At 46.3% G+C, this 20,083-nt stretch overlaps 1 protein-coding gene across 1 annotated transcript in view; it reads left to right on the plus strand.

Annotated features, from left to right (window-relative positions):
• The first annotated feature begins 3,158 nt into the window (after positions 1-3,158).
• Positions 3,159-20,083, plus strand: part of LOC134965371 (nicotinamide N-methyltransferase-like) — a 43,487-nt gene continuing 26,562 nt past the window's right edge. The window contains exons 1-2 of the mRNA XM_063941837.1: positions 3,159-3,309; positions 6,137-6,344. Coding sequence (XP_063797907.1) covers positions 3,159-3,309; positions 6,137-6,344 — 359 coding nt within the window. The remainder of the gene's footprint in view (positions 3,310-6,136; positions 6,345-20,083) is intronic.

Consider the following 20,083-nt stretch of genomic DNA (forward strand, 5'->3'; position numbering starts at 1 on the left):
GAGACATTTGAGGAGATAAGCTGCAGACCTAAGTGAACCCCCTCACAATTCACTTGGTCAGAGCGTTTCCCGACTTGTTCGGGCAGTTGCGAGCAATATGTCCCTTACCACCACAGTACAAACAAAGACCGGAACTTAGTCTTCTATTTTTTTCCTCAGAAGACAGTCGGGAGAGACCCATCTGCATGGGCTCCTCGACGTCCTCTGGAAAGGTATAAACACAAGGACTAGGCCTAACAGTTGTTCCTCTTTCATCCCTCCACTCTCGGAGACGACAATCTATTTTTATAGCAAGCTCCATGAGTTTATCGAGAGTCTCAGGAGCGGGGAACTGGAGGAGACTGTCTTTAATAAGTTCAGATAAACCGAGGTGAAACTGACTGCGTAGGGCCGGATCATTCCAGCCACAGTCGTTCAACCAAAGGCGAAATTCGGTACAATACACTTCTGCTGGATTTTTACCTTGTTTGAGAGCACGCAGGTGACTCTCAGCTGACACCTCTCTATCTGGGTCATCATACAATAGACCTAGTGATTTCAAAAAGGCATCTACAGATAACAACGCAGGATCTTCAGCTTTTAACCCAAACGCCCAGGTCTGAGGATCCCCCTGGAGTAAAGACATTATAATCCCAACCCGCTGAGATTCAGTACTAGAGGAACTAGGCCTTAAACGAAAATATAGCTTACAAGCTTCTTTAAAATAAAAAAATATTTTCGGTTAACCGAAAAACGGTTGGGTAAATGCATCTTTGGTTCTGGGACCACCCTCGGGGAGGCTCGCAAAAGATCTTCCTGCGATCTCACCCGAAGAGAAAGATCCTGAACCATCTGAGTAAGTTTTTGAATTTAGTTAACTAAAAGCTGACTGGGATTTGGTCATAACCCTGCCTGGTTTCATGAAGCCGGTTTTTTACTCTCACCAAAACAGAATGGTAAAAATGCAAACCCTTTTTTTTTTTAAAGTTTTTGGGCCAGTGATAATGTTATGATTCTAGCACTCAGGTCTGGGGTGATCTTATATGAAGGGACCTGAATACCAGAACGAAATGCAGGGAAAGGGGAAAGGAATGGGAATAGCCCCTGGCACCCTATCTCCGTTGTCTCGCCCGTGCTGTCAGTACACTCTTGCGAGGCTATGGTTTCTTGAGCCCATGGCAGCCGCGTTTGAAGGGCGGATTACGTCTGCCCAACTCCGATGCCCCCTCAGGTATTAATGAGAGACAAAGAGTGAACCGAGACAGGGAGATAACAAGGGGCCCTCTAACTAAACAACAAGGCCAGGGGCTACTAACAAACCTAAAACTAAAGTATGCGCGGATTACCGCCAGGGAAAAGGACAACCAAAATACTCCACTTGTCCACTCTCCTACACGGCACCGCCGAGTACCGGAGAGGACTGTGGAAGCGGATACCTCCGCAAATGCTCCAAAACAGCAAACAAAATGAAGCGGCCTAGGTTGCAGTTCGCGGCAGAGCTGCCACTCACGAAACCAAATGAGATCTTCAATAGACGGTCACAGGTAAATGAGGACCAGGAGAACTCCTTGGGACGAGATGACAAACACCAAGACTCAGGAACTCAGAGGACTGGAACGACCGGGCACAGCAGACCAGGAACAGACTTTCACCAAACATGAGCAGCATGCAGGAATCTATCACCGGCGTCTGTGTGAGGCACTGAGGAGGCATTTAGCAGGGAATCCTCCAATCAGAGTCCAGAACCTGATTACAATGAATGTCGTGCAGCTGTCCTGCTGCACGACCAGAAACATGTGTGCACAGTTTAATTAATCACCCCTGCAATGGGGAACGCGGTCCGCCCGTGGCGTCCCTGTTGCTAGGGTCCCGGCGGCTCGGCGCGCCCTGCGTCCTAGCGTTGCTAGGGAGCCAGCGGCTCAGTGCGCACGGCGTCCTAGCATTGCTAGGGACCCGGCGGCTCAGCGCGCTCGGCGTCCCTAGTTGCTAGGCGCCTGGTTGGGAGGAAGACCCGGACCATGGCGCCTAACACCCACGTGACCGGAAGTTACAGGGTTTGAAACACAAAGCAGAGCCACAACTTACTAGATCGGATATGATGTGCTGCAATTATTGTCACCTGAACCAGCGGGATTTCTCAAAAAAATGTAAAGATGGATCAGTGTATTGTATGTTTACAAATAAATGTTTAGATGGATTAGAAATCCCATGTCTGGCATTAGGTTTTACCAATAAGAATTTCCACTTGATTGTTGGGGTATAAATATTGGTAATTGTTACAAGGCTCCTCATACCTTGAAAAAGATACCTTGTGTGGTATCAAAATGCGTTGGTGAGGAACACGTGGGGAATTATCTGGACTCATATCCGGTGTCGTGACCATCGATCCAGGGATGCCTGTTGATATTACACACATGCGATATATGTCTACTTTTACTTGTAGACCTAGATCCTCAGTGAGAGTCGATTTATAACCCAATGTTTGACTTTTAATTGTTTTAATAATTTTATGTAAATAAATACAGTGTAACACTATGTGGAGTTCTTTTCCCATCTTTTAATTTGGAGGAATATGGGGGACAAAAGGAGGATTGCGTGACTGGCATTGACCGCTCCATCCCATTGTGTATTTGTCTACTTTATGTAGACCCTCTTATCTGGTAGGAGTCTAAGTCATCCCTCCATTTCCGAGATTTTAATAAGTTCATACCATCTGCACTATTGCATGTTTGTGTTTTTTTAAAGGGACATTCCTGAAAATTATTGGCAATAACTGGGTGATCCATAAGAGAACAATAGAAAACCTTCTCTATGGTATTGTAGCGCCTATATATACAGTGGTTGAATTTTCTAGTGTGGTTAATATCTAAGGTGTTGGTGTTACCTTAAAACCACTGGTTGTGGGCAGCTTTTACCTCTCAAAACGCATTTTGTTTCTATCCACAATTCTTTTTTTAAAAATAATTAGTATAATGATTTATTTTGCTTTAGGAGATGATCACACTGTCACCTGTATTCCCATGTCAGATCCTGAGGCTGATAAACCATCATGTGATAACACTGATATCCTGGTTACTGATAAATATATATAACTGGATCCTGGTGAATATAAACAGAATTCCTGAGCCAGTAAATTAATAGACGTGAGCATCAGACAGCCTGTGACACAGTAATACAAGATGGATTCCAGCGCCCATAAATTCTATCCTGTACACGGCATTGATTCTAGAGAACAACTGGAAACATATTTTTCTAGTAAACCAGACATGGCCTTTGGTGACGATACAATTCAATTTCCAATGGAATGTTTACACCGTGTATTCAGCGAGGGTATGTATATTATACTGACAGTATATATAGTATACTGACCAACTTACCTTAGTGTGAGTGATTGCATGTACATGATTGTGTGTTGGGGAATTTACACTGTATTCTCTAATGGAGCAGGGACTGATGTGCATGACAAATATATTCTCTGTACAGCGCTGTATAAAATGCTCGGACTATATAAATAAATTGTAATAATTATACTTTATGATGGATCTAAGATTATATCTTTCTATGCAGTTGTTAAAGTGAAGAATTACTTTTTTAATTTGCTAAATGCAATGTCTATGACTCTTTCTTTGATGACGGAACATGACTGTGTACAGTACATACTGATTGTCATTGAGTGTTAGGAATATGTATTACATCATTATATCTGTCACTGACATGTCTATATAACATACAGTACTGTACAGTAAAGTAGTTCTTGCGCTATAGTGTATTTCAATGGAGACCTCTCGCAAGGACAATGGTGATTCTTACACTATAGTATTTTATTGGACACCTCATGCATGCGCAAAAGTGATTTTTAAAAGCCAAATCTGGTGGATGATCACTAGTATTACACTCACCAGTAATGCCATACGCCAGAGACGGATATATGAGCGAGGCTCCATCTCTATGCATTATATCATTAGATCTGCCCACTTACATACTGTAGTTACAGTGTATTGAGTGAGGATGGAAGAACCCTGTGTAATCACACTGTCAGATGACAAGGACTAGAAGGGCAAATTGAGCACTTGAAATGGCCTCAGAGAAGACCAACTAAAAAGTATGAAGGGTTGACCAGGGCCAAAACTAGGATTTTTGTCACCCAGGGAAAGGCAGAAATTTGGAACACCTGCCCCCCCCCCCCCCCCTTTCTGACATAAAACTAATATCATTCCTCCTCTCTACCACACTTTATATAGGACAGAGTGCACTGCAAACAGAGGTGACTTACAGTAGGGTGGGAGGATCCCTGACAGCGATGATAACCCCAGGTCTTACTCCAGGGTCACAGGATCCCCGGCTGCACAGCACCAGACCCCAAGACATGATGCAGGATCTCCTCACCTATGTGTAGCCAACAGACCATGTGCAAGCTACTGTAACTCACCAGCTGGTTCCCTTGTCAGATGTAATTTCTGGTCACACCATCTCAGTTCCCCCTCAGAGCTCAAAGTCAGGGCAGTGGCAGAAACAGGGCCACCATGATGCTACCAGAGCAGGATGTGGGACTGTACCATCACCAGGGAATACGGAGTAGAAGATAGTTTAAGTAACAGAAAGAAAATCACATGAGGGTAGAGGGCCCTGCTCATGAGAGCTTACATTCTAAATGGGAGGGGCAGATAGACAAGGGTGACACAGATGGGGTAAACAGCGAGTGTGGGAAAGAAGGCCTAGGAGGAGAGTTTGCTGGGTTTGGTAAAGAAACGGGTGCAGGGTGTACAGTTTTAGTCCCCCTTATGCTGCATGGTCCTTATTAGAGAATGAAAAACAATGCTCAATATCTTCCTACCTAAAGTAGAGCTGAGATAGGAAGGGCTGGCAACACATATGTGGGGCCTGGAAGATACAGGGGGTGTGGCCAAATCCGGGAGGTTTGGCCATGCACCTCTAAAAAAATGAATGAGGAACACTATGTATACACTATGGACAGGTGTATTCATCCTTCTCACCAGCTAGCCCAGGCCTCTGCCAGTACCCTCAGACAAGCCTGTGCCCAGGTAATGAGTTTCTAAATCTGTTTTTGAAGTGCTACAATGCAGCAGCAACACTTTGTTTCCATTCCAAGTTCTGCTGTGCTTCACATACAGACTCATTTGCACACAGATATACAAGTGTTACATAACATATTAATCAGCACACTCTCCTGGTACGTGCTAGGGGCATTGCATTGTAATAGAAACTAGCAGAGGGAACTGGTAACTCACACACACCAGGCATCAGTGATATCTAAGAGTGTATGTTTCCTATGAGTTTACATTATGGCACATTATGACACTTCTGAGGTGTGTAATACCACTTTTACACTCGCACTCCCGGGTCACTCCCGGGATGCTTCCCGGGATGCATCCCGGGATGCATCCCGGGATGCATTCCCGGGACTGACCCCTTTCACACTGCATTAAGACCTGGGATCGACCCGGGACAGCCCCATTTACACTGATCCCGGGATATCCCTGCAAATGCATTAGTATGTCATTAGAAATGGCCTTGGGCTCAGAAAAGATGACATCAGCTTTTCTGAGCCCAAGAAAGCTCCAATCCGAGTCCTTTTAACAGTCCCGGGATAGTGAATCCCGGGACGGACCCTTTCACACTACCCAGCTTCCCGGGACGGTCCCGGGACCAACCCTGCTTTTGACCTGGGATGAAATCCCGGGATGCTCGTCCCGGGAAATTGTCCCTGTACCCATTTACACTGAGAAGAATCCCGGGATGATGCGCGTTCACGTGCAATATCCCGGGATTTTTCTGCGAGTGTAAAAGGGGTATAAATGTCTGTGTGTATATGCAGGAAAAGTGGCTCCAGTTACTGGAAATGCTGATCAGAGAAGTACTTACATACCTCATACATTACAGTGAAGCAGCAACAGGGGTGTTGTGAGGAAGTGGCTTACCTGTATCTAGGGATGTGCGGGTTCTCACTTGTTTTGGATAACCAATAAGATAAATCTGGATAAATCCAAAATTGCAATAAATTTGGCAAAATAAAAGAGTAAATCCGAACCCGCACATCTCTACCTGTAACAGGACATTACAGAATGATGTATAGTAGAGTACTGTAGATGCTACATATTATATTACACTCTGTAATCACTGGGATCTTTCCCTGCAGGTCACATTAAGGGAGACCTTTTGATTGACATCAGTATTGGATCCTTTATTCATCTTCTCTATACAGCCAGTGGATATTTCAATCAGATCCTTGTGCTGAAGGTCTCTGAGCAATGTATTATGGAGCTAAACAAATGGATTAACACACGTACCGGAGCGTTTGATTGGTCTCACATAATGGAATATATTAAATGTCTAGAAGGAAACAGGTGAGAAAACGTATTTTCCAAAACATCTATCAAGAGTAAACCCAGTGTCAGTACTCAGTGTACTATTCCAAATGCTTTACACTGGGCCTCATTTATCCTGGGATGAAAGAAATATCTGTTGTACAGCTCATGCCATTGGGGGGAATTCAGATCTGATCGCTTCTGTGCGATCAGGTCCTATTTTGCGCATGTGTATGCACCACAATGTGTGTCTGACAACAACAACAGAGATTGTCAGTCAGCGACGGGATGGTACGAAAAATCCATTTGCATGGGCGTTCGCAAGGTGATTGACAGGAGGGAGCCATTTGTGGGTGGTAAGTGACCATTTTCTGGGAGTGTTCTGGAAAATGCGGGCGTTCCCAAGCATTTTCAGGGTGGGTGTCTGACGTCAACTCCGGCCCCAATAAGCAAGATTCAATTGCACTGGAAGAGTAAGTCCTGGGCTGCGCACAGATTGCACACACAGTATTTTAGCAGCTCTGCGCACACATAGCATCACACATGCACAGCAATAATACACTCCCCCTGTAGGCAGCAACAATCTGATCGCAGGACAGCAAAAAATGCAGCCCAGTGATCAGATCTGAATGACCTCTATGGTCTCCTGTTATATGTATTTCACCAGACTTAGCTAATATTACTAAACCCATTGCCCGGAGTTACCCGCTCAGCGAAGGAATGCAGTGCAGGGAGGCGCTGGGAGGGAGAGGCTCTTCCCCTGCTCTGCATCCCTTCCCTGCTGCGCCATCCTGTGCCCCCTGCTGCTGCTGCTGCCAGCTGCTGTGCGGCACTGGCAGCATGAAAAGCGCACTCCCCCCCCTCCCCTCACCTGTGTGACAGCGGCTGGGCACATCAGAGGAGATGGGAGAACTTTCACGGACCAGAATGGGTGGAGCTAAACAGGACATAAGGGGGCGGAGCTACATGGACCAGGCTGCTGTACTGAGTGGCATAGGTAAGTGGAGGGTGAGAGAGAAATGTGTGTGTGTGTATATACTTGTAAAGTGTGTGTGTGTGTGTGTGTGTGTGTGTGTGTGTGTGTGAGTGTGTGTGTGTGTGTGTGCGCTTTATGGACGCTACTACTGGGGGGGGCATTACATGTAAGTACGCTACTACTTCTGGGGGGGACATTACGTATAACGACACTACTACTGGGGGACATTACATGTAGGGACGCTACTACTACATGGGTGGCATTACATGTAAGGACGCTACTACTACTAGGGGGGGCATTATGTATAAGGATGCTACTATTACTGGGGGGCATTTTGTATAAGGACACTACTACTTCTGGGGGGGCATTATGTATAAGGATGCTACTACTACTGGGGGGGACATTATGTATAAGGATGCTACTACTACTGGGGGGGCATTATGTATAAGGATACTACTACTACTGGGGGGCATTATGTATAAGGATGCTACTACTACTGGGGGGCATTATGTATAAGGATGCAACTACTACTCGGGGGAATTATGTATAAGGATGCTACTACTACTGGGGGCATTATGTATAAGGATGCTTCTACTACTGGGGGGCATTATGTATAAGGATGCTGCTACTACTGCGGGGGCATTATGTATAAGGATGCTACTACTACTGGGGGGCATTATGTATAAGGATGCAACTACTACTGGGGGGAATTATGTATAAGGATGCTACTACTACTGGGGGGAATTATGTATAAGGATGCTACTACTACTGGGGGCATTATGTATAAGGATGCTACTACTACTGGGGGGCATTATGTATAAGGATGCTACTACTACTGGGGGGGCATTATGTATAAGGATGCTACTACTACTGGGGGGGCATTATGTATAAGGATGCTACTACTACTGGGGGGCATTACGTATAAGGACGCCAGCGCCGTAACTACCTATATGCCTGGTGTGCCTGGCATACAGCGCAGTTACCCTGAGGACTCACGGTCAGCGGCATGTAATGAGTCAAATTGACTCATTACATGTCGTCTGTTGTGCGCTGTGCTGGAGGGAGAGCAGCAGCCACGCCAGAGGCAGAGAACTTGAAGAAGGAGGAGGGAGGGGGACTGGAGCCGCAGCAGCGCAATGTCATTGGTAGCGGTGCCGCTGCAGCAGTCCTCTCTCCTTCTGTATTGGCTGGCTGGCGCTGCTGTGAATGCTGGGATGCAGTTCCCTCATCCCAGCATTCTCAGCAGCGGGCAGCCAATGCAGAAGGAGAGGGGAGTGCTGCAGCGGTGCCTCTACCAATTATATAGCGCTGCTGCGGCTCCAGTCCCCCTCCCTCCTCCTCCTTCTCACCTTCGGCTGCCCGGGATCTCTGCCAGCACGAGGAGCCTGACTGCCTGCGTGAGAGATGGTAAGTATATATCTATCTCTCTTCTTTCTCTCTCTCTCTCTCGTGTGTCTGCCACAATGTGTAAAAAGGGGGACGCTGGCTGCCGTAATGTGTACAAAAAGGCGATGCTGTCTGCCGTAATGTGTTACAAAAAGGTGACGCTGTCTACCGTAATGTGTAATTAGGGGGACGCTGTATGCTGTAATGTGTAATAATGGGATGCTGTCTGCTGTAATGTGTAAAACCGGGGACGCTGTCTGCCGTAATGTGTAATAAGGGGACGCTGTCTGCTCTAATGTGTAATAAGGGGGACGCTGTCTGCTGTAATGTGTAATAAGGGGGACACTGTCTGCTGTAATGTGTAAAACGGGGGACGCTGTCTGCCGTAATGTGTAATAAGCAGACGCTGTCTGCCGTAAAGTGTAATAAGGGTGACGCTGTCTGCTGTAATGTGTAAAACGGGGGACGTTGTCTGCTGTAATGTGTAATAAGGGGACACTGTCTGCTGTATTGTGTAAAACGGGGGATACTGTCTGCCGTAATGTGTAATAAGGGGACGCTGTCTGCCGTAATGTGTAATAAGGGGGACACTGTCTGCTGTAATGTTTAAAACAGGGGACACTGTCTTTTGTAATGTGTAATAAGGTGACGCTGTCTTTTCTAATGTGTAAAAAGGGGCACGCTGTCTGCCGTCATGTGTAAAAATGGGCACGCTGTCTGCCGTCATGTGTAAAAAGGTGACACTGTCTGCCGTAATGTGTAAATATGGGCTATACCTGGTGTAGTGGCGCTACTGTGCAGCGTAATTTGAATAATGAAGAGGAGATTACTGTGCACCGTAGTATTAATTAGCATTATTTTGTGGCCACGCCCCTTCCCCATGAAGCCACATCCCTATATATTTTTAGCACGCCAGCAGGGCGCACTGCTCCTGTCTTGTGTAGGGGAGGCGCCAATGCCGTTTCTTGCACACAGCCTAAAATACCTAGTTATGGCACTGAAGGACGCTACTACTATGGGTGGGGCATTACATATAAGATGAATAAGATTGTGCTACATTGTGGCGTAATTTTAAATGGGGGTACTATTGTGTGGCTATGCCCCTTACTTGTGAGACCACACCCCTTTTCCCGGAACGCGCCAAAGGAATATGGGAGGGTGCAAATTTATAGTTTGCAGGGGGGTGCTGAACACCCTAGCACCAGCCCTGCCCATTACTGTTGATTTCTTTCATTTGAAATAAATAACTTGCCTAAATCCATTGGGTTTCAATTTCATTCATCCATATGGATTCTTCTTCTCTTCCTGAAGGAGAGCAATAGGTAAAAATTAAAAACCCTTTAGTAAGGGACATGAAGTTGCTCTTTGCAGAATATAGACATAAATTAATCAAAAGGAGCCTTAAAATACATTTCTGTCGTGTGTCTGGCTGCAGTTTGGGTAACCATTCTGTTGGCTGTATATTATTGACTTCTTGTGGTCAATGAATGAACATATTATTAAGTCAGATCAATTAAAGTACTGGCGTCTACTTTTATAGGTGGGATGCAGCCAGTGGTGGGCTGGGATGGGGGGCATGGGGCCATCTGCCATCTGAGCTCCTGGGACACCTGCAGCCACACTCTGCTTGTACATGGCCAGCAGTGGGAGGCAGAAAGGAGGTAGGTAGAGAGGATGCTCCCTGCCTGACCGCTCTGCACTAGAACACAGTAAGAGTAGCTGGCCGGGCAGCTCCGCCTCCCTGAGCTCCTCTCTCACTGACAGTCAGGTGTGACTACACATGTGCATCGGGCTGCTGTGTGCCACTGCTGGGGAGCTTACCATCATCAGACAAGAAGAGCTGAGCATTCACAAGAGACTAGGAAAAAGTAGAGCAGGTAAGTTTGTGCTGCTGAGGGGTAGTTATTGGAGGAAAAAGGGAGATTGCTGTGGACTGGGTGGGGAGAGAGAGACTGCTGTGGGGTGGACATTGAGGGGGCCTGAGTAGGGGGTTGATGTGTGATGGTTGTTGAAGGGGGAGTGCATTGAAGGGAGATGCTGTGAGGTGGACATTGAATGGGTTTGGGAGTGATGTGAGATGGACATTGTAGGGGGGTGCTGTGTGGGGTGGATAATGAATGGGGAGTTCTTGGATAGCTGGACAGAAAAGGGGGGAGGGGTGCTTTGATGTGGGTATTGAAGGAGGGTGAGTGCCAGGTGGTGTGCATTGGAGGGGCAGGGGGGGGCTGTAATGTAGTTATTAAAGGTGGGCAGTGCTTGGGAAGGACAGTGAAGGCTCTGGTGGGAGTGGTGAGGTGGTTTTGAGGGGCTGGGGTGCTGTGGGGTGCTTGTTAGAAGGGGCTGGGGAAGGGGGGTGCTGTGAAGTGGATAGTAGAGGAAAGAGGAGGACTGTGAGGTGAACTTTGAAAGGGACAAGAGTGACACATGGTAGACAGTGAAGGATAAAGTGAATGCTGTAAGAAGACAGTGAGGGTGTCTCTGTGGAGAACACTGAGTGCTGTTGGTGGTACAGTGAGACCAGAGTGTGCTGTGCACAGAGGCATAGGGAGGGCGGTTCCAGTGGAGCACGAGCTCCAGGTGCAGAAACCTCCAGGGGGTGCCAGCGGGTCCCAGAGCTGCACGGAGCATGGTCAGTGGAGCGGCTGGACCCGAAGCTGCAGGGAGTGTGGTTAGGGAGAACTAAGGGGCCTATTTATCACCATCCACATCTTTGGATGCAGATGTCATGTGATAAAATCACCCAAACTTGCATTGCGACAAATGATTACATTGCAGGGATGTTTCAATTATCACATGCAGGGACAGCTTGCGAGCAAGCTCTGTCCCTGTGTTGACACTCCACAGCATCATCGGGGTATTTTTAATAAAAATACCCCGATGTTCTGCTGCGCATGTGTTGCCCCCACCAACAGGGGCAGAAAAAGCTGGGCAAATGACTGCCTATCACTGTGCTTCCCTGTGATCTCACCAGCCTGAGCTGACAAATTTATCACTGGGCACACTGCAGTATTTTTTCTCTTTTTTTTTTTTAGTAAATTCGCAAGTATAGAGAATGCGATGTGGGTTACTGAAAAAAGTAAATTAAAGGATTTGGAGTAGTTTTTCATGAAAACTGCTATAAATACCCCTTAATACATTCAGGTGATAATAAAATATTGTGAAATGGGTATGAAAACAGAAAACAGCCCTTTCCACGTGATTTTAGTAAAAATAATGTTAATAAATGGACCTCTAAATGAGGCAGTTTTGGAGGGGACAGTCAGGAAAATATGTGGCACCCCACCAAAAGATCACTTTCCCTTTTCATATTCACTGCGCAATGTCTTATTTGTACTCATATATTTGTCCTATGTATTGTTGTGGTATATTTATTTATTAATATCTACAAATGCATGGAGTGCCCCTCGTACATTGGTGACAGTGGACATGAGTGTGCAATGGTGAAAGTAGAGATTGGTCCTCTGCTATCTTGCCTATTTCTGCGCCTAGACGGAGGTTTAGTCATGCTTAGGCGATAGCTTAGGTTGATGAGTTTAATCACGGACTGGCGCATTGAGGCACGAGCATGCAATACACATCTCCACCACTGGTTGGCTAATGCTCCACTAATCCAGAACTTTAGTTTGAATAGCGGTGGATTGATCTACAGTAAAAGCTCTGGTAAAAGGTCAGTGACAACTGTAAAGTTAATATACAGTCCTGTACTGCATAGTGTACACACAGATGGTGACCAATGGTCAGAAGGAGAGTGTTAAAATAAAAAAAATTGTTTATACAGACATTAACGAATGTGTTAAAACACTTGTATATGCAGACGTGACTAATGTGTGAAAGGAATAATGTAGCTCATTGACTTTAAAGTATGTACAGTGCACTAAATACCGTGGTTTGAAATATGAGTGTCCGAGTCCACTAACAGCATAAACAAACCCCAATGGGAAGGAATCACTGCTTGCATTACTTTTATACATGAAATTGTTTAACTTCCATGCAGCAAGGTGGTTGAGCAAGTGGTGAAGTCTCCCGCATACCACACTGAGAGTCCCGGGTTCGATAACCAAAGTGCCAATCTATATATATATATATTTTCCCCCTGACATTCACTTTATTCATTTTTTTTTCTGTGTAATTCATTCAATGGAAGGGTGCACACAGGTTTCACATAAATCAGAGTAAATCTGCAGGATCGACTCATTCCGCTATCTAAAATACACAGCGGTAATGAGCACCAGTAGACATACAGTACCAGTCAATATAAATTAGTGTATTCTTGTCACAACTGAGGGCCTGAGCTGACGGGAGGCAGCCTCAGTTGTAGGGGCTGAGGTGTAGTGAAACCTGGGAGGTTGTATCAGACCCCTGGACATGTAAGTTACACGTAGGAAGATTGCCCGAAGGAGTGACCACGACAACCAAGATAAAAGTAATCGATGTTTATTTGACAAACTCCATGCAACACAGCAGTAATAAAAGAAAAGCGTAAAATCAGCAGTAATATAACACAGTTCCTGGGTACTACAGGATGGCAATTTCCACAGGACTCTGGTAATATGGGTACAGTTCTTATTGTCCTCTAGATGGAAAGTCCTTACCAGGCCCGACTGTAGTAGTGGGAATAGCCCAGGATCATACCAGCTGATGTTCCACGGAAAGCTGGACTGCTGTAGATGAAGTGGCTGCTGTGGGTACTGGTTGGAACCAGTCAGATGTAGACACGGAGTTGGTGCTGTATGGAACCAGCCAAATGATATATGAAGCTTGAGAGTGATGATATACAAATGATATATGAAGCTTGGTAGCGATGATATACAAATGATATATGGAGCTTGAGAGCGGTGAAATAATAGTACCGGTGGTTAATGGAAATCTGCAGAAATGGTACCGGCACTTTAAGAGGAGCTGATCTCTACTGGAAGCTGAGTGCTGGAAGCAGGTGAATCTGTAACTGGAAATGGAGGAATCGCAGAGGACTGGAGAGTCAGGCTGCACTGCAGGTGGTAGACTAGAGCGGGTCTCTTTAGTGGAAGCTTGGAGACAGGAGCTGGAACCTGGAAAACAACCACAGGAGAGAGACAGACTGGAACTAGGTTTGACAACCAAAGCACTGACGCCTTCCTCGCTCAGGCACAGGATACTTATACCTGCAGCAAGGAAGAGATTGGCTAGGCAATTATGCAGATTTCAGTGGAGCAGCGGATTGGTGGAAATTGAACATGTGACAGAATCCAACATGGCTGCGCCCATGTTGGTACTTGGAGGGAAAATTGGTTTGGTAATCCATGTGGAATCTTAGCAGTAATGGCTGCGCCGGCCGCAGAGGACAGGAGATGCCAGACTGATGACTGCACACTAGAACCACGTGGACGACAGCGGAGGCCGCGGCTGGCATGAGGCGCCACTCTGATAACCTGTATACTGGAACACAGGAACGGCGGCGGAGGCCACAAAGGACGGGAGACGCCATTCAGAAGGCAAACATGGCGCCGCTGTGACAGCGTCTCAGAGTGACAGAAGAGGGATGTAGAATCAGTATTACAGATGAAATCTGGCCCTGGAACGCTGAGCCAGCCTCAGGAGACATCTAAAAGGCAAGTAATGGCGTTCAAGTACCCGGATTGTGACAACTCTAATGCAAATAACTGTTTGAGCAACAAAGTACTGTAGATCGTCGGCATTAGAGAATCTGTGTTGAACTTTATACAGCTCGGTAATTTACGAAGAATTTGTATTCTCAATCACTGCTGACAATAGTCAAACACTGCCGAGAAAGCCTAGAATTCATAAAAAAAGCTGTTTTCAAATAGACCTGCTTTTTTGCTGGCATGTTGAGATAGTCATGCACGGATCAGTGAGATCCGTGCATGCTTCTCTGTGGAAAAGGGTCAGAAATAGTTAAAAATGTCAAAAAAATGTGCGTGTGGTCCCCCTCCTAAGCATTACCAGCCTCGGGCTTTTTGGGCCGGTCCTGATAGTTTAAATACCGGGGGGGGAATTGTCTGGGGCCCCCTGTATTTAGACAACCAACACCGGGCTAATGGGCTGGCCCTGATTACAAAAATATGGGGGACAAAAGATATAGGGGTCCCCGTATTTTTAAAACCAGCACTGTGCTCCACTAGCCAAGAAGATAATGCCACAGCCGGGGGACACATTTATGTAGGTAACTGCGGTCGTGTAATTACTCCCCAAATAGTCTCCTCTGGATGGGTACCCTGGGGGAGTGGGGTCCCCTTAAATCAAGGCACCCAAGGGCCAGGGGTGAAGCCCGAGGCTGTACCCCCATCCCTGTGCGGCAGATGGGGAGCTGATAGCCTTTTTGTGTGTAAAAAAAGAATATTGTATTTTGTTTTAGAACTACAAGTCCCAGCAATACTTCCCTGTTTTATGGTACTTGGAGGACCACAAGTACCAGTATGCATGGAAATAACGGGCCCGCTGATACCTGTAGCACTACAACAAAAGAAATACCCAAATAAAAGCAAGACACACATCGTGACAGTACAATTTTATTAAAACACACTTACACACTCATACATACTTACCTACATCCCACACCGGGCAATCACGTCCCCTTCTCCATGTAGAATCCAAACATTTACCTGTAAATCCAAAATTCCAATATACTCACCTACTATCCAGTGATAATCGGTCCTCTTCAATCCAGAAGTAATCCACGGGCTTGTAAAGAAAAAACATAACGAAAGCCCGAAACACGCCACTAAAGGGGTTCCATGTTGAGCTTAGCACAGCTCTATTCTGGCCTATGATGGGAACTTTGCTGTCTGTGGCTAACCGTGAGGTTAATTGGGGTCACTCTAGTGGGTGACCCCAATTAACTTTGGGGATAGCCGCAGACCACAATGTTCCCATAACAGGCTAGAATGGAGCTGCGCTAAGCTCTTTTCTAGCTGGAGCGCTCTGCCTGATTTACGGGGCAGGAGCACACAGCCAATCAGGAAAGTGCCAGGATGTGGCACTCCCTAATTAGCTGGCGGGATCTCCAGTGACAGCAGTCATGGGGGGTCCAGAAATTCGGGAAAAGGGGACCAAAGAGGGCCGAGCTTCACTGGATGGTTCGTAAGTATAATTTTATTCCTTACAGGTACCCCGTGGACTCTAACGGACAAGGGGTCGTGATTCTTAGCGTGGGATGTAGGTAAGTATGTATAAGCGTGCATGTGTGTTTGAATAAAATTATACTTTCAAGGTGTGTGTGTTTTGTTTTTATTTGGGTATTTTTTGTTGTAGAACTACCGGTACCAGCGGGCCCATTATTTCACCACATGCTGTTTCTTGTGGTTCTCAGAGTACCAACTTGCGGGGGAGGCTTTCCGGAACTTGTAGTTCTCTGACAAAAAACAATATTCTTTATTTTACACAAACAAAGGCTAGGGATGGAGAGGACAGCCTGAAGCTTCACCCCTGGTCCTTGGGTGCCTGGAGGGGGGGACCACTTGATTTAAAGGGTCTCCACTCCTCCAGGGAACCCCAGCCAGGTGTGACTAGTTTGGGCGGTAATGCCATGGCAACAGGGCCCAGTATAAAAGTATCCCCTGGCTGTGGCATTATCTCTCTGTCTAGTGGAGCCCGACACTGGTTTTAAAAATACAGAGAACCCTTACATCTTTTGTGCCCCGTATTTTTAGAAACAGTATCAAACGAAAAGCCCGGTGCTAGTTGTAAAAATATGGGGGAACCCCTGTGCCTGAGGCTGGTTATGCTTAGGAGGGGGGACCCTATGCATTTATTTTCACATTTTTAACTGGTTTAACTCTTTTCATACTGTACACAATGAAGCCCTGCATGTATCTCACTGATCCGACCGGGCATCATTGTGTTATGCTCGGCATAACACAATGATGGGTGATGTGGGTAGCGGGAGGCTGTGGAAAATCCAGTGTTTTCAATTTGAGCGTACAAGTCCCCTAACAGCATAAACAAACACAAAAATGGGCTTAAAGCTTAATATCTCCTGTTCTGAGGGTCCAAATGGCTCAGAATAAGGTTGGTATCGAACAAAAATTTGGTAGAATGGCGAAGGCGCTCCTGATAATTGAAATGACCTGCTGCCTCTCCCTTGCACCACTGGATTAATCCCAAGTATAATCCAAAGGAGTAAAAGATAGAATAAAGTTGTGGGTGCAGGGAGTTGGCGCTGGAATGAGGACAGGGAGTGAAGCTGATGATTCAGCTGGGATATTATGGTTTTTTAGACATGGAAAAATGGATACTTTTCAATGGATTTCTGGTTTCTGAGGGAAGGATGTTTTTCCTCCAGGAATGATAAGATCATACAGCGTAGTGGTATGAAAACACAAAATTAAAAATTTTGGGGTTTTGGGAAGCCTTAATAAAATAAAATCAACATTTTTTTGATAGCAGTTAGGAAAGGGTCTCAGATAGGCTAATTGTACCTCACTTGCAATAAGTGAGTGAGGCTATAAGCATGTAATGGTTTCTTTTAAAAACTGATGCTGGGATTTTAAGCGTACCTAACTTACAATGAAAGACATAGAAATAAACACATAAAGGTATCTTTTTAAGCTGTGCTGCGTACCGGTACTCACTGGAAGAGGCGTGTTCAGTCTGCACATCAAGATATCTTTTATCCAATCAGCATTCTTATTAGGCCACACATATTAAAAAAGGGATTTATTGGATAAAAACAGGTAGAAAATTTACATACAGAAGGTGTATTGACCACGAGGAAGGAACTGCCAGACAGGGAAACCTGTAGGACCATCCAAAATCCAGATCACATGGCCCGGTACCAAAAAAAACTTGAAAAAATAATTCAAGAAGGTAATTCCTTTCCCCAGCCGTGCAGGTAGCTGTCCAAGTAGGCCAAGATCCTCCTCCCATCCAATGCGTTTCAAGAAAACTCTCTTTGTCAAGGCTGGTGATCTATACCTAGGGATACATATTTATAGTGAATGCCCAGGTATCCTCCCATTGTGTCACTTCCGGTTCCGGAGCTGACCGGAAGTGCGGGTCCGCCACGAAAAAGGCACCATTTGGCTTGGTTACAATGTACTAAACGTAAATGTCTAAGGGGTAAATTTACTAACATTCGTAATTTTCGGAAAAAGGTCAAAGTTCAATCACGACTGACATCGAAAGTGTAAAACTGCAACTTTTTGAATTTATTACGACTAATTTACTAAGTTGTCGTATTCGGGTTTTTCTTTTCTTCCGATGTCGATGTCATTCGTGTTTTTTTTTTTTTTTTCTACGGCAGTGATTAGCAAAACACTGCCGACTCTTTACAATTAATCTCGGCCGGATCTGTGTGATCCGTGCTGGGGTTCATTTTTTTTTTTTTTTAATTAAACACTGTAAAATCTTAAAAAAAAATTGCGTGGGGTCCCCCCTCCTAAGCATAACCAGCCTCGGGCTCTTTGAGCCGATCCTGGTTGCAGAAATATGGGGAAAAAATTGACAGGGGTTCCCCCATATTTAAGCAACCAGCATCGGGCTCTGCACCTGGTCCTGGTTCCAAAAATACGGGGGACAAAAAGAGTAGGGGTCCCCCGTATTTTTAAAACCAGCACCGGGCTCCACTAGCTGGACAGATAATGCCACAGCCGGGGGTCACTTTTATATAGTGCCCTGCGGCCGTGGCATCAAAAATCCAACTAGTCACCCCTGGCCGGGGTACCCTGGGGGAGTGGGTACCCCTTCAATCAAGGGGTCCCCACCCCAGCCACCCAAGGGCCAGGGGTGAAGCCCGAGGCTGTCCCCCCCATCCAATGGGCTGCGGATGGGGGGGCTGATAGCCTTTGTTGTAAAAGAAAAGATATTGTTTTTAGTAGCAGTACTACAAGTCCCAGCAAGCCTCCCCCGCATGCTGGTACTTGGAGAACCACAAGTACCAGCATGTGGCGGAAAAACTGGCCCGCTGGTACCTGTAGTACTACTACTAAAAAAATACCCCAAAAAAGACAAGACACACACACCGTGAAAGTATAATTTTATTACATACATACACACATACATACATACATACTTACCTTATGTTCCCACGCAGGTCGGTCCTCTTCTCCAGTAGAATCCAAGGGGTACCTGTTGAAGAAATTATACTCACGAGATCCAGGGGTCCAGGGTCCTCGGGGAATCCAGGTGTAATCCATGTACTTGAAAAAAATAACAAAACGGACACCCGAGCCACGCACTAAAAGGGGACCCATGTTTGCACATGGATCCCCTTTTCCCGACTGCCAGAAACCCACTCTGACTTCTGTCTAAGTGGGTTTCTATAGCCAATCAGGGAGCGCCACGTTGTAGCACTCTCCTGATCGGCTGTGTGCTCCTGTCCTAACTGACAGGCGGCACACGGCAGTGTTACAATGTAGCGCCTATGCGCTACATTGTAACCAATGCTGGGAACTTTCTGCTCAGCGGTGACGTCACTTTAGGTCAACCGCAGGGCAGAAAGTTCCCATCATTGGTTACAATGTAGCGCATAGGCGCTACATTGTAACACTGCCGTGTGCCGCCTGTCAGTGAGGACAAGAGCACACAGCTGATCAGGAGAGTGCTACAACGTGGCGCTCCCTGATTGGCTGAAGAAACCCACTTAGACAGAAGTCAAAGTGGGTTTCTGGCATTCGTGGAAAGGTGACCCATGTGCAAACATGGGTCCCCTTTCAGTTCGTGGTCGGGACACCGTTTTTTTATTTTTTTCAAGTACGTGGATTAACCCTGGATTTCCCGAGGAGCCTGGACCCCTGGATCTCGTGAGTATAATTTCTTCAACAGGTACCCCTTGGATTCTACTGGAGAAGAGGACCGACCTGCGTGGGAACTTAAGGTAAGTATGTATGTATGTATGTATGTGTGTATGTATGTAATAAAATTATACTTTCACGGTGTGTGTGTCTTGTCTTTTTTTGGGTATTTTTTTAGTAGTAGTACTACAGGTACCAGCGGGCCAGTTTTTCCGCCGCATGCTGGTACTTGTGGTTCTCCAAGTACCAGCATGCGGGGGAGGCTTGCTGGGACTTGTAGTACTGCTACTAAAAACAATATCTTTTCTTTTACAACAAAGGCTATCAGCCCCCCCATCCGCAGCCCATTGGATGGGGGGGACAGCCTCGGGCTTCACCCCTGGCCCTTGGGTGGCTGGGGGGGGGACCCCTTGATTGAAGGGGTCCCCACTCCCCCAGTGTACCCCGGCCAGGGGTGACTAGTTGGATTTTTGATGCCACGGCCGCAGGGCACTATATAAAAGTGACCCCCGGCTGTGGCATTATCTGTCCAGCTAGTGGAGCCCGGTGCTGGTTTTAAAAATACGGGGGACCCCTACTCTTTTTGTCCCCCATATTTTTGGAACCAGGACCAGGCGCAGAGCCCGATGCTGGTTGCTTAAATATGGGGGAACCCCTGTCATTTCCCCCCCCATATTTTTGCAACCAGG

Source organism: Pseudophryne corroboree, chromosome 10, assembly GCF_028390025.1.
Source record: "Pseudophryne corroboree isolate aPseCor3 chromosome 10, aPseCor3.hap2, whole genome shotgun sequence".
Lineage (NCBI taxonomy): Eukaryota > Metazoa > Chordata > Amphibia > Anura > Myobatrachidae > Pseudophryne > Pseudophryne corroboree.